The sequence below is a fragment of the Muntiacus reevesi genome, chromosome 1 (assembly GCF_963930625.1).
Source record: "Muntiacus reevesi chromosome 1, mMunRee1.1, whole genome shotgun sequence".
NCBI classification, from domain to species: Eukaryota; Metazoa; Chordata; class Mammalia; order Artiodactyla; family Cervidae; genus Muntiacus; species Muntiacus reevesi.
In genome coordinates this window covers 73,663,724-73,676,491 of record NC_089249.1, presented here as the reverse complement: position 1 = coordinate 73,676,491, position 12,768 = coordinate 73,663,724, and the positions used below count along the sequence as shown (strand labels likewise).

The following is a 12,768-nucleotide window of genomic DNA, read 5'->3' as shown; positions in this document are numbered from 1 at the left end:
ACATGTTATCACAATAAAAGTGTATTTCTCATTTACTGAAGCCCATAGCCGGGTTTAGTTTGGGGTGAGGATAGAGTTCTGCTCTATGTAAATATTCAGGAATATTATAGATGTTCAATATCTATTGAATGGAAAAATAATTAATGGAAAATATGTACTATTTGTAGTGATACAAGTTAATATACACAACAAATAACCAAATTCACAGCAAAAATATCAAAAGTTTAGAGCATGAAAAGATTGTCAGCTTCAATGATAATATGAAAAATGAAGCAAATATAAAATTTATTTTCTCATATTTTCTATGTTCTACAAGATAACTGAGGTTCAAAAAAAAGGATTGGAAAAATTTTTCAGTAAAACATCCAATAGTACATATTGGGTTGGCCAAACAGTTATTTTGGGTTTTTCTTGGAGGGTAATACAGAAAAACCTGAACAAACTTCATGGCCAACCAATGTTTTAATCTATGTGAGCCCTAAAGTCTCTGTTACAGATGTTTACTTTGCATTGGCTATAAAAGCAGCCATAGACAAATCATAGAGCATGTTTGTGTTCTAATAAAACTTCATGGTAGACACTGGAATTTGAATTTTATACAGTTTTCCTATGTCACATTCATCTTCTGATTTCCCCCCAAGTATTAAAAAATCTTCATAAGAAAAATTTTGATAATTTAAACTTCATCAAAATAAACATGTCTTTTCAAAAGATACCTTAAAAGCATGCAAAGACAAGCTATAGATTGAGATGTAATATTTTCTAGTCACATAGCTACTAAGGATCCTAAAGCCATAATTTATAAAGGATTCCCAAAACTCAGTATTGTGAGAACAAACAGTTAAGTTTTTAAGATGAGCAAAAAAAAAAAAAAAAAGATACACAGGTGGCAAATAAACACATAAAAAGATGCTTAAACTAATTTATCTTTAGGGAAATGAAAATTAAAACTACAGTGAGACACCACTATGCAGAAATTAGAATGACTAAAATTTTAAAAGATTGACCATACCAGCGACTGATGAGGATAAGAGGAGTTAAGACTGTCATACAGTGGTAGTGGGAATATTAAATGGTACACTGCTTTGCAAAAGAGTTGGACAGTTTTTTGTTTTTTGTTTGTTTGTTTTGTTTTTTAATTAACATTCACCTACAATGCTAAATCCTGAGGTGGATGCAGAGCAACTGAAACTCTCCGAGATTGCTCCAGGGAATGAAAAATCTATAGTTACCTTAGAAAACAGTTGGCAATTTCTTACCTATTTGAAATACATTTACCATATAAACCAACAATGTCACCCCAAAAGTTTTACTCATTGAATGATAACATCAGTTCAGTTCAGTTGCTCAGTCATGTCCAACTCTTTGCGACCCCATGAAGCGCAGCACGCCAGGCCTCCCTGTCCATCACAAAAATCTGCAAGTGAGTATTTGCCTCAGTTTTATTTGTAACTATGTGAGTGTCAACAACCCAATTGTTCCTCGCTTGGGGAATGGATAAACTTCAGTGAGTCCACACATTAAACTCTACACAGAAATAAAAAGGAAAAAAACAATACACACAACTACATAGATGAATCTTAAACACACTATACCAAGTAAAAACAGCCAGACTCAAAATGCCACACCCATTTTAACTTCCATCTTAGGAAACTTTGGAAAAGGGGAAAATTTAAGTTAAGAGGGCCTTCCCTGAAAATTCAGTTGGTAAAGAATCCACCTCCAATGCAGGAGACCCTGGTTCTATTCCTGGGTCGGGAAGATCCCCTGGAGAAGGGGTAGGCCACCCACTCCAGTGATCTTGGGCTTTCCTGGTGGCTCAGCTGGTACGCCTGCAACGCAGGAGACCTGGGTTGGATCCCTGGGTTGGGAAGATCCCCTGGAGAAGGGAAAGGCCACCCACTCCAGTATTCTGGGCTGGAGAATTCCATGAACTGTATAGTCCACGGGGTCACAAAGAGTTGGACGCAACTGAGCAACTTTCATTTTAAGCTTTTCTAGATTCCCTACATATGCATTAATATATGCATTTGTTTTTGTCTCTGGAATCTAGGAAAGTAGTACTGATGACCCAACGTTCAGGGAAGGAATGGAGACGCAGAAGCAGAGAATGGATTTACGGACACAGCAGGGGCGGGAGAGGGTGGGATGAATTGAGAAAGTAGCATCTAATGTATACAGTATTAAGTGTAAAATGGATAGTTAGTGGGCAGCTGCTGTATAATACAAGGAGCCCAGATGGTGCTCTTTGATGGCCTAGACAGCTGGCATGAGGGAGGGGGATATGTATAATTATTACTGACTAGAGTTGTTGTACACAGAATCCAGCACAGCACTAAAGCAATTTCCCTATTATAAAATAACTTAAAAAAAACAAAAAACTATATTAGTGGTTTCCAGGAGCTTGGATTAGAGAAAGCATTGACAATAAAGTGGCATGGGGGAAATTCTTTTTATGATGGAACTGTTCTAATCATTAAAAACATGATCTTGCCATTCTGTCTTTTATTTTTCTTATTAGCAGAGTTAAAGGGAAAAAAAAAAAGAATCCAATCAACCCTCTAGAGCTGGTATAAGATTAAGTGACACAAAGTAATTGCAAAATATCAAGTACCAAATGTGGAATCAACAAATACACTCTAATAAAACTATACTCAATATCCTGTAATAAACCATAGTGGTTTATTAAATAATACAAAAGAATACATTAATATGTATAACTGAATCAGTGTGCTGTACAGCAGAAATTAACATTATAAATCAATTGTACCTCAAAAAAATGAATGTGAAAGAACACACTGTAAAATCAGTGTTAGTTACTTTCTGCCAGTGTACTGTAAAGTAAATTAATTATTCTTCAGTGTTTGCCTAATCCAAGTCTTTGCCTGGAGCAACTTTCTCATCGGATCCACACATGTGCGGACCATGAAGTATAACTGGAGAACTACTGAGCTGCTGGTACCTGAATAAATAAGTGGAACCAGTTATTTCACATCAGAGGGGCTAGAGTTACTTTCGAAATGTACTAGTGACTTCCGGCAAATAGCCAAAAGCTGCCTTATTTTGTCAGCAAATTACCCAATTATGGCCCTTCCAGGAGGTCAATTCTGAAAAGATAACATTGTTTTACTAAAGCAGCTCCACCCTGGGATGGGGGTTGGCAATTGAAGGACAGATGGAATTTCAGTTGGTCTGCTGTCCTCCTGGGTTCTTTGAGCACAGCTTGCTCAACCTGTTCATTCTTGACCAGAGTTATATCCTATAAAGATCACACACAAAGTATAAATTCAAATATTTCTTGAGGCTTAGGTGTCTCTATCAGATTTTCAGGCCACAGATGACTATTTCCTTTTAAGCAACAAAACAATGAATTAGACTCCTAGGGGTACATACCTTCATGAAAGAAAAATATAATATTTATTATTTTTTTCCAAGTTATAAAAGCTATAGATGCAAAATGGGACATTGAGGTGTTACAGAAAAGTATAAAAAAATGAAAAGCTTTTCATTCCTAACAAGTAACAGCTAATATAGTACACTATATGTTTCTGTGTATATATATATGTATATATATACACATATTTTTGCTTTAATTGTGTCTTAGTTCCATAAACAATAATATTCCAAAAATATTAATGACATCCAGGTTTTTAGAAGAACAGCTCTGAGCAGGTTTCCATATATGACTCAGGATTGTGTGGTTGTTCTTTGCTTGACCTTGGTGACCTTGAAGAAGAAAAAGATAAACAATGAGATGAACCTGATTATACATTTCTCCCTTCATTCACACTGTCACATCCCTTTTCCTCTTCCACCTAAGAGTCTCTTCTCTGACTCTCACCTAGCTTATTTAGTGAATTCCTAACTTTTGAGCCAACACCCCAATTCTTTGTTGGGACCCTCAAATGAGATATGCACTCATATCCAGCATAAATGCATGTGGACAGGCAGGAGTTCTTGGAGAATAAGAGAGAGGAAGAAGCAATTATACTCAAGGCCGAGAGTTGAAGGGAAAGTTCTTACTGGGAGGAAAGGTAGAAGGAAGGGACAAAAGTTATTCCTGGTGCCATGCTGTGAAGGAAGGGTTGGGATATCTCATTGAGAGCCCAAGAACTGGCAAAACTAAAGAGCATGTGCATTTCTGAGTGCCTGGATATGCCAGCCTTCGAGTTTGATCTGTTTGCACTCCAGTGCAGGCATACTTCAGAGATATTATGGGTTCAGTTTCAGACCACTGTGACAAGGAGAATATTGCAATAAAATGACACATAATTTGTTTGCTTTCCCAATACATATAAAAGTTATGTTTATACAATACTATACTGCAGTCTATTAACTGTGTAAGAGCATCAATGTACATAACTGAATCAAACAATACTTTATTACTAAAAAACATTAACCATCATCTGAATCTTCAGTGAGTCATAATCTTTTTTTTTTTTTTTTCTGTAGAGGGATCTTGTCTGGATATTGATGGCTGACAACTGATGAAGCTGATCTTTGCTGAAGCTTGGGTTAGTGGTGGCAATTTCTTAAATAAGACAATGATGAATTTTGTTGGACTGATTGAGTTTTCCTTTCATGGAAAATCTCTCTGTAGTATGCAGTGCTGTTTGATAGTGTAGAGGAAATTTATCACCCCCAAAAGATGTCTTTCAGGCATGAGGATTAACTTACATTGTTTATTTTTAAGAAACAGAAGTCTCTGGAAATCTTTCTTTTCACATCCTCTTTAGTACCTAAAAGATGCTTGCTCCTGGTAAGAAAAGTTATGACCAAACTAGACAGCATATTAAAAAGCAGAGACATTACTTTGCCAACAAAAGTCCATCTAGTCAAAGATATGGTTTTTCCAGTAGTCATATATGGATATGATAGTTGGGCTATAAAGAAACCTGAACACCAAAGAATTGATGCTTTTGAACTGTGGTGTTGGAAAAGACTCTTGAGAGTCCCTTGGACTGCAAGAAGATCCAACCAGTCCATCCTAAAGAAAATCAGTCCTGAATATTCATTGGAAGGACTGATGCTGAAGCTCCAATAATTTGGCCATCTGATGCGAAGAACTGACTCATTTGAAAAGACCCTGATGCTGGGAAAGATTGAAGGAAGGAGGAGAAGGGGACGGCAGAGGATGATATGGCTGGATGGCATCACCGACACAATGGACATGAGTTTGAGTAAACTCTGGGAGTTGGTGATGGACAGGGAGGCCTAGCATGCTGCAGTCCGTGGGATCACAAAGGGCTGGACACGACTGAGTGACAACTGAACTGAACTTAGCTACCTAGAGAATTTAGATAAAGAGGCTGTTCCCAGAATAAAGGTCTCTTAAGAGGTATCTGCAAAGAATATGGGCTAAGTGTGGTAGAGGAAACTTTGCAGGGCCCAGAGAGTAGAGTCCACTCTCTGTCCCGTCTCTGCATGTCCAGCAAACATTTGTTTACTAAAACATTCATTCTTCCATCTCTATGTGAATTGTCTTTCTCCCCAGGGGAGATCTCAAACAACTACCCCTGACATTCTCTTTTATCATTAACTGAAGATGGTATTTAAGTTGAGGGTTTCAGCCATCTTGGTGAGCTATTCATTTTTTCTGGGTCTCTTCATGAATCAGTCAGTTCAGTAGCTCAGTTGTTTCCAATTCTCTGTGAACTCAAGGACTGCAACTTTAATATGCTGTCTAGGTTTGTCATAACTTTTCTTACAAGGAGCAAGCAAGTATGACATGTATACTCTCCATATATACATGTTATTAAAATTTTGTTTGCACTTCTCTTGTTAATCTATCTCATTTTAATTCTTAGACCAGTCTAAAAAACTTAGAAGCGTAGAAGAAATTTTCTTTCCTCGCCAACAATAGACATAGTATAACTTTTTTTTTTCAAAATTATAGCCAAACTTCTCAAACCCTGCCACTGTTTTATCAACTAAGTTTGTGTAATATTCTAAATCCTTTATTGTTTCAACAATATCCACAGCATCATCCTCAGGAGTAGACATTTCAAGAAGCTATTTTCTTTGCTCACCCAGAGATGGTTAGATAGCATCACAAAGTCAATGGACATGAATTTGAGGAAACTCTGGGAGATAGTGAAGGAGAGAAAGGCCTGGTGTGCTACAGTCCTTTGGGTCACAAAGAGTTGGCCATGACTTAGAGACTGAACAAGAACAACAAGAAAAACACCACATCTGTTAAAGTTATCATCGAAGTCCAACAATTCAGTAACATCTTCAGGCTCCACTTCTAATTCTAGTTTATTTTCTGTATCTACCACATCTGCCATTACTTCCTTCAGTGAAGTCATGAACCTTTCAAAATCACCCATGAGGATTGGAATTAATTTCCTTCAAATGCTTATTCATCTTGGGATTTTGACCTCTTCCCATGAAATATGAATGTTCTTTATGACATCTAGAATGCTGAATCCTTTTCAAAAGTTTTTATTTGACTTTGTCTAGATCCATCAGAAGAGTCATATCTTTCACTGCAGCTATAGCTTTGTGAAATGTATTTCTTAAATCACAATCCTTGGGCTGCAGAATGGATGTTATGTTAGCATAATAACAACATTAATTTCTTCATATATCTTCATAGGAGATCTTGGGTGATCAGATGCATTGTCAATGAGCAGTAATATTTTAAAAAGGAATCTTTTTTTTTCCTTTTTTGCACAGTAGGTCTCAGCAGTGGACTTAAAATACTCAGTAAAACATGTTGTAAACAGATGTGCTGTCATCCAGACTTTATTGTACAATTTACAAGAGCAAAAGCAGAGAAGATTTAGTATTCTTAAGGGCCCTAAGATTTTCAGAACTTAGTCGCCAGCTGCACTAGCCCATAACAGTAGAGTCAGGCTGTCCTTTGAAGCTTTTAAGCCAGCACTAACTTCTTTTCTCTATGAAAGTTCTAGATGATATCTTCTTACAATATAAGACTGCTTCATCTTCACTGGAAATTTGTTGTTGAGTGTAGCAATCATTATCAATCATCTCTGCTAGGCCTTCTGGATAACTTTCCACAGCTTCTATATCAGCAACACTTGCTGCTTCACCTTGTACATTTACGTTAGAGATAGCTTCTTTCCTTAAACCTAACGAATCAGCTTCTGCTAGCTTCAAACTTTCATTCTGCAGATTTCTTACATCTCTCAGCCTTCACAATATTTAAGTGTTAGGGCTTTTCCCTGAGAATGATTTCTATCCAGACCACAAAAATTTTCCATGTCAACAATAAGGCGGTTTTGTTGTCTTATCATTCATAGGTTCACTGGCATAACATTTTTAATTTCTTTAAAAAATTTTTGCATTCACAACTTGTCTGTTACAAAAGGCCTAACTTTTGACAGCTTTTTTTTCTTTTCTCACTAAGCTTAATCATTTCTAGTTTTTTATTTAATGTGAGAGATGTATAACACTTCCTTTCACTTGAACACCTAGCAGCTTCCTTAGCGTTATTAAATGACCTAATTTCAATATTGTTTTGTCTCAGGGAATTGGGAGACCAAGGAGAGAGAGAGAGATGGGGGAATCCATCAAGGGAGCATTCAGAACACACATAACATTTATCAAAGAAATTCCCCATCTTATACAAGCATGCAGTTCATGGCACTCCAAAATGATTTCAATAGTAACATCAAAGATCACTAACCCCAGATCAAAATGATGAACTCAAGAAAAAGCTTGAAATATTAGGAGAATTGCCAAACATGACACAGACACTCAAAGTGAAAAATATTTTGGAAAAATGACTCCAGGAGAGCTGCTCTACACAGGATTGCTACAAATCCTTTATTTGTACAATAAACAAGCAAACAAAAAAAAAAAGCAAATATCTATGAAACACAAGAAAGTGAAGTATAATAAAGCAAAGTATGCTCATACTAGCCTTTGTCCATATTCAAAAAATCCATTCCATATGAATGTGTGAGTTTGAAAAAACCATGGAATTTGTCCTGTAGGACCAATCACCTCTGTTGTTGGCCAGCATGTGTATTTCACCAAAGGCAGGTAACTTTGTATTCTGAAAGGCTCAGAGACATCCTTGATCATTTATTAATAGATCTGAAATGCTCTGGGATAAAAGATATTTCCTCCATTTTATAGATGATGAATCAGAAATTTTTAGTATTTAAGTCACTAGTCAACTAGCAAATCATAGAGCCAGTATTTGAAATAAACTTAAAAAGTCAAAATTTAATAATTAACCCATCTGATCTGAAAATTCAAACAACTTTACAATATTTAGCTTAGATATAGCTTTTGATAGACTTTCTGAAGTTTCTCTCTTTAATATGATTAAAAATATCCTTAAATGAAAACCATTAGATGTTAATTAAAGAAACTGAAGATGACACAAACAGATGGAAAGATATACCATGTTCTTGGATTAGAAGAATCAATATTGTTCAAATAACTATACTACCTAAGGCAACGTACAGATTTAATGCAATCCCTATCAAATTACCAGTAGCATTTTTCACAGAACTCCAAAAAGTTTATAATTTGCATAAAACCACAAAAGATCACAAATAGCCAAAATGATCTTGAGAAATAAAAATGGAGCTGGACAAATCATGCTCCCTGACTGCAGACAATACTACAAAGCTATAGTCATTAGAATAGTATGGTACTGCCACCATATATATATATATATATATAATATACATATATATATATATGTATAACCTATATATATATATATATATATATATATATAACCAATGGCACAAGCTAGAAAGCCCAGAAAGCAGCCTACACACTTATGGCCAATTAATTGATGACAACGGAGGCAAAAATATACAATGGAGAAAAGACAGTCTCTTCAATAAGTGGTGATGGGAAAACTTGATAGGTATGTCTAAAAGAATCAAACCAGAACATTCTCTAACACCATTAAAAATTAAACTCAGGATGGATTAAGGACTTAAATATAAGTCTGGATACACTAAAACTCCTATCAGAAATATAGGCAGAATAATCTTTGAAGTAAGTTGAAGCAATATTTTTTGGATCAGTGCCCTAGAGTAATGGAAATAAAAACAAAAATAACCAAATGGGACCTAATTAAACTTAAAAGATTTTGCATAGCAAAGGAAACCATAAATAAAACAAAAAGACAACCCATAGAATGGGAGAAAGTGTTTGCAATGGATGCTAACAACAGGGATTAATTTACAAAATATACAAACAGCTCATACAGCTTAATATCAAAAAACAAACCCAATCAAGACATGGGCAGAGGACCTAAATAGGCATTTCTGTAAAGACATATAGATGGAGAATATACTCATTAAAAGATGCTCAATATTGCTTATCATTAGAGAAATGAAAATCAAAAATACAATGACTATCACCTCACACCAGTCAGAATGGCAATCACTAAAAAGTCTGCAAGTAACAAATGCTGGAGAGGATGTGGAGAAAAAGAAATCCTCTTACACTGTTGGTGTGAACATAAATTGGTGCATCCACTCTGGAGAACAGTATGGAGGTTCCTTAACAAACTAGAAATATCATATCATTGTACAATCACACTCCTGGGCAAATATATGGAGAAAACTAATTTGAAGAGATACATGCAGCCCAATGTTCATAGCAACACTATTTATAATAGCCAAGACCTGAAAGCAACCTATATGCCCATTGACAGGTGAATGAATAAAGAAGATGGGGGGTAACAATGGAATGCTACTCAGCCATAAAAAGGATAAAATAATGCCATTTGCAGTAACATGGATGAACCTAGTGGTTGTCATACTGAGTGAAGTAAGTAAGACAAAGAAGGACAAATATATGATATTACTTACATGTGGATTCTAAAAAAAAAGAAAGAAAGAAAGATACAAATGAACTTACCAAACAGGAAAAGACTGACAGACACAGAAAAAAATTTATGGTTACCAAAGGGGATAGTGGTGGGGGGAGGGGAAATAAATTAGGAGTTTGGGATTAACATATACACATTACAGTATATAAAATAGGTAAACAACAAGGACCTACTGTACAGCTCAGAGAATTGTACTTGATTTCTTATAATAACCTATAATGGAAAAGAATCTAAAATAAATATATATATATATGCATGTGTGTGTGAATACAATATATAAATATATGTGTGTGTGTGTAACTGAATCCCTTTGCTGTACAGTTTAAACTAACCTACACTTTAAATTATATTTCAGTACAAAAAAATAAATTTTAAAATATCCTTAAAAAAAGAATGATGAAAAGGAACTTTACACCCGCTAATGACAAGGATTAGCTATTCCACTGGCTGGACTCTGTGTAATAGCAGCGGTATCATTTTCTTAAAGACTTCCACTTTGGAACAATGATGACCCACCAGAAGATCTCACCTTGATGAAACTATGAATTACAGATCTCAGCTGCCTCTTATTCCCAATGTTTGCCAATTCAAAGCACACCAGTGTGAGTCTATCACCTTCTTCACAGTTGATACTGGTCAGCCGCTGTCCATAAACCACGACTTCCATCACTCCTGTATCATCTTGTATTACATAATATATGAATTCTTTACATACCCATTTCTGCAAAAGAAAATTAGCATTCATGTTTTGAGAACTGGATCAGGAATTACCACAACTTTGAAAAATGGAGGGTGTTAGTGGACACTTTTCTCTCAGAACATTTAATACGAGCTGGAGGTCTAGTATTGCAGGTATCAAACAGCATAAGATATCTTGTTCAGTTTATCCTCCCATTTAAATTCTCTATCTTTTCTTCCTTTAGGTGTTTGTGTGCTGGGTCGTTCTAGAAAAAGGGATTACTTTCCTAATTTTTCCTGCTTCCATCTAAGAATAGCTGAGATTTCTTAAGGAACTTAGATGTGGTATGGTCTGATAAGCATTAGATAGGCTTTTTTGGATTTCCCTAAGAACAGAAAAGAAAGGCTATTCCAGCCTTATGATGAATCTAAAAAAATTGCTACAAATCCTCCTTCAGTTGATTTTTATTTCAATATGTAATTCTTTCCTTTATCTTCTGTATTTATTCATTCTTCCCTAATCTGCCCAAATCTTAACTATAGATCATCTCATTCCATTGTTCTAGTTTCTATGTCACTTACGTTACTCATCAATTCTGCTAATGCTCCTGTATGCACAGTCTCTATAACAGAGTGCAATAAAAACAGGGGATAAGTAAACAGCCACCCCTGAAGACATATATAATGGAATATGAAACATATTACATAAAAGTTAGGTAACATACATGTTACATAAAAGTTACATAAAAGTTAGGTCAGCTAAGTTTAGTATTTCTATGAAGTGTTGGGACTGAAATACCTACTCTGATTCTAAGAATTCACCTAAATTCTACCTTTTACTGTCCATATTAATAAATTTAAAAATGAAGTGACTTGGTTTCTCACATTTTTTCAATATCCATATCTCTCATCTTAATTAATGCTAAAGTTTTTGGCTCAACAATTTTTTTATGAAAGAATGTGAAGATGTGAGAACACTACAGTTCAGATGATCAGAATCTTAGCTAATTGTTGATGACAGCAGATTCTAGGGCAAAGCAGTGTATTGATTTCTCATCTTGTTTGTCACAGTTGAAATCCAAGCTTGAAAGAATAATTCTTTTTTCACAAATTAACCTAGACTGTCACTGAAATAGGTGAGGTAGAACTCAAAAAAAAAAAAAAAAAAAAAAACCACAATTATAAGAAGTGCTCTCTCTATGATATCATGTTAATAATATGTTAGTAGATAAGTATAAATATAAATTCTGCACAGGGTGGCTGTGAATAGATCAGTACAGCTCATAAAATACTATGATTTCTGGTGAAACACTTTCTTAAAAACTTGTGTGTTGTAATGGCAAGAAGAATTAAGAAGAGTTAAGAAATTATCAGCCCTATATTCTGAAGTGAAAGACTGCACCCAACTACCCCTGGTCAGAAGGGCTTTGAGTTCCTGTATTTAAGAAGTTAACTATATTCATTTGACAGTTAAGACTTTTGAATTCTGGGATTGCAATAGAAATTTTGCAAAACAATGATGTGGACTTACCTTACGCACCAGAAAAACCCCATTCACAAATGTTCCTGGGTCTTGCAGATGAAGATGACTGATTTTAGGAGTTGCCTTTGCCTTTTGAATAAGGCTTTTAGAGATCTCCATCTTTCGTTCAGGTTTAACATCAGACACAGAGAAGACATTGAACACTTCCAGGAACCCATTGCGGCCAGTATAATCTGATATGGAAATGACTTTATTGGGGATAAACTTCTCCTTCAGGGAAACATTGTAAACCTTCACTTGGAAGAACTGACTCTCAGTAGCCACTGTGGCATGGAACATCTCCTTGCTTCCTGTGACATCATATGTAAATGGTTCCGTTGCCTTCAGCACCATCACTTCTTTGGGGCCCCTCTGGAAGCCCTCCTCTCTGGAAGCTTCTTTAGGTACAGACTTCAATCTTGGTTTCTACTTAGAAGTACACACCAAAAAACAGGCACAATTAAGAAAAGGAATGCAGCTTCATTCCCTAATGAAAACCATCTATGGCTTAATGTTGAACCTCAATAAAGAACATAATTGGGTAGAGTTTGAGGAAAAGAAAAGAAACTAGACAAAGGTCACTGACATGGTATAAATAAACTAATGGAATAATGGAGAACACTTCATCGGTGATTTCTCTGTTTTGTTTTTTTTTTCCCCATTGCTTTATGAGTGTGGTAGGAAGAATATTTTCCTTTAAAAAGTGCTAGCTTAAAGGAAAAAGTACTCTTTTCCCAAG

At 35.5% G+C, this 12,768-nt stretch overlaps 1 protein-coding gene across 1 annotated transcript in view; it reads right to left on the bottom strand.

Moving 5' to 3' along the window:
* Nucleotides 1–3,398: 3,398 nt before the first annotated feature.
* The window catches only part of MNDA (myeloid cell nuclear differentiation antigen), a 41,476-nt gene continuing 32,106 nt past the window's right edge, over nt 3,399–12,768 (bottom strand). The window contains exons 7-9 of the mRNA XM_065925719.1: nt 12,039–12,455; nt 10,359–10,550; nt 3,399–3,726 (exon numbers count right to left, since the gene is read on the bottom strand). Of these exons, the coding sequence (XP_065781791.1) occupies nt 3,688–3,726; nt 10,359–10,550; nt 12,039–12,455 (648 nt within the window). The 3' untranslated portion in view covers nt 3,399–3,687. The remainder of the gene's footprint in view (nt 3,727–10,358; nt 10,551–12,038; nt 12,456–12,768) is intronic.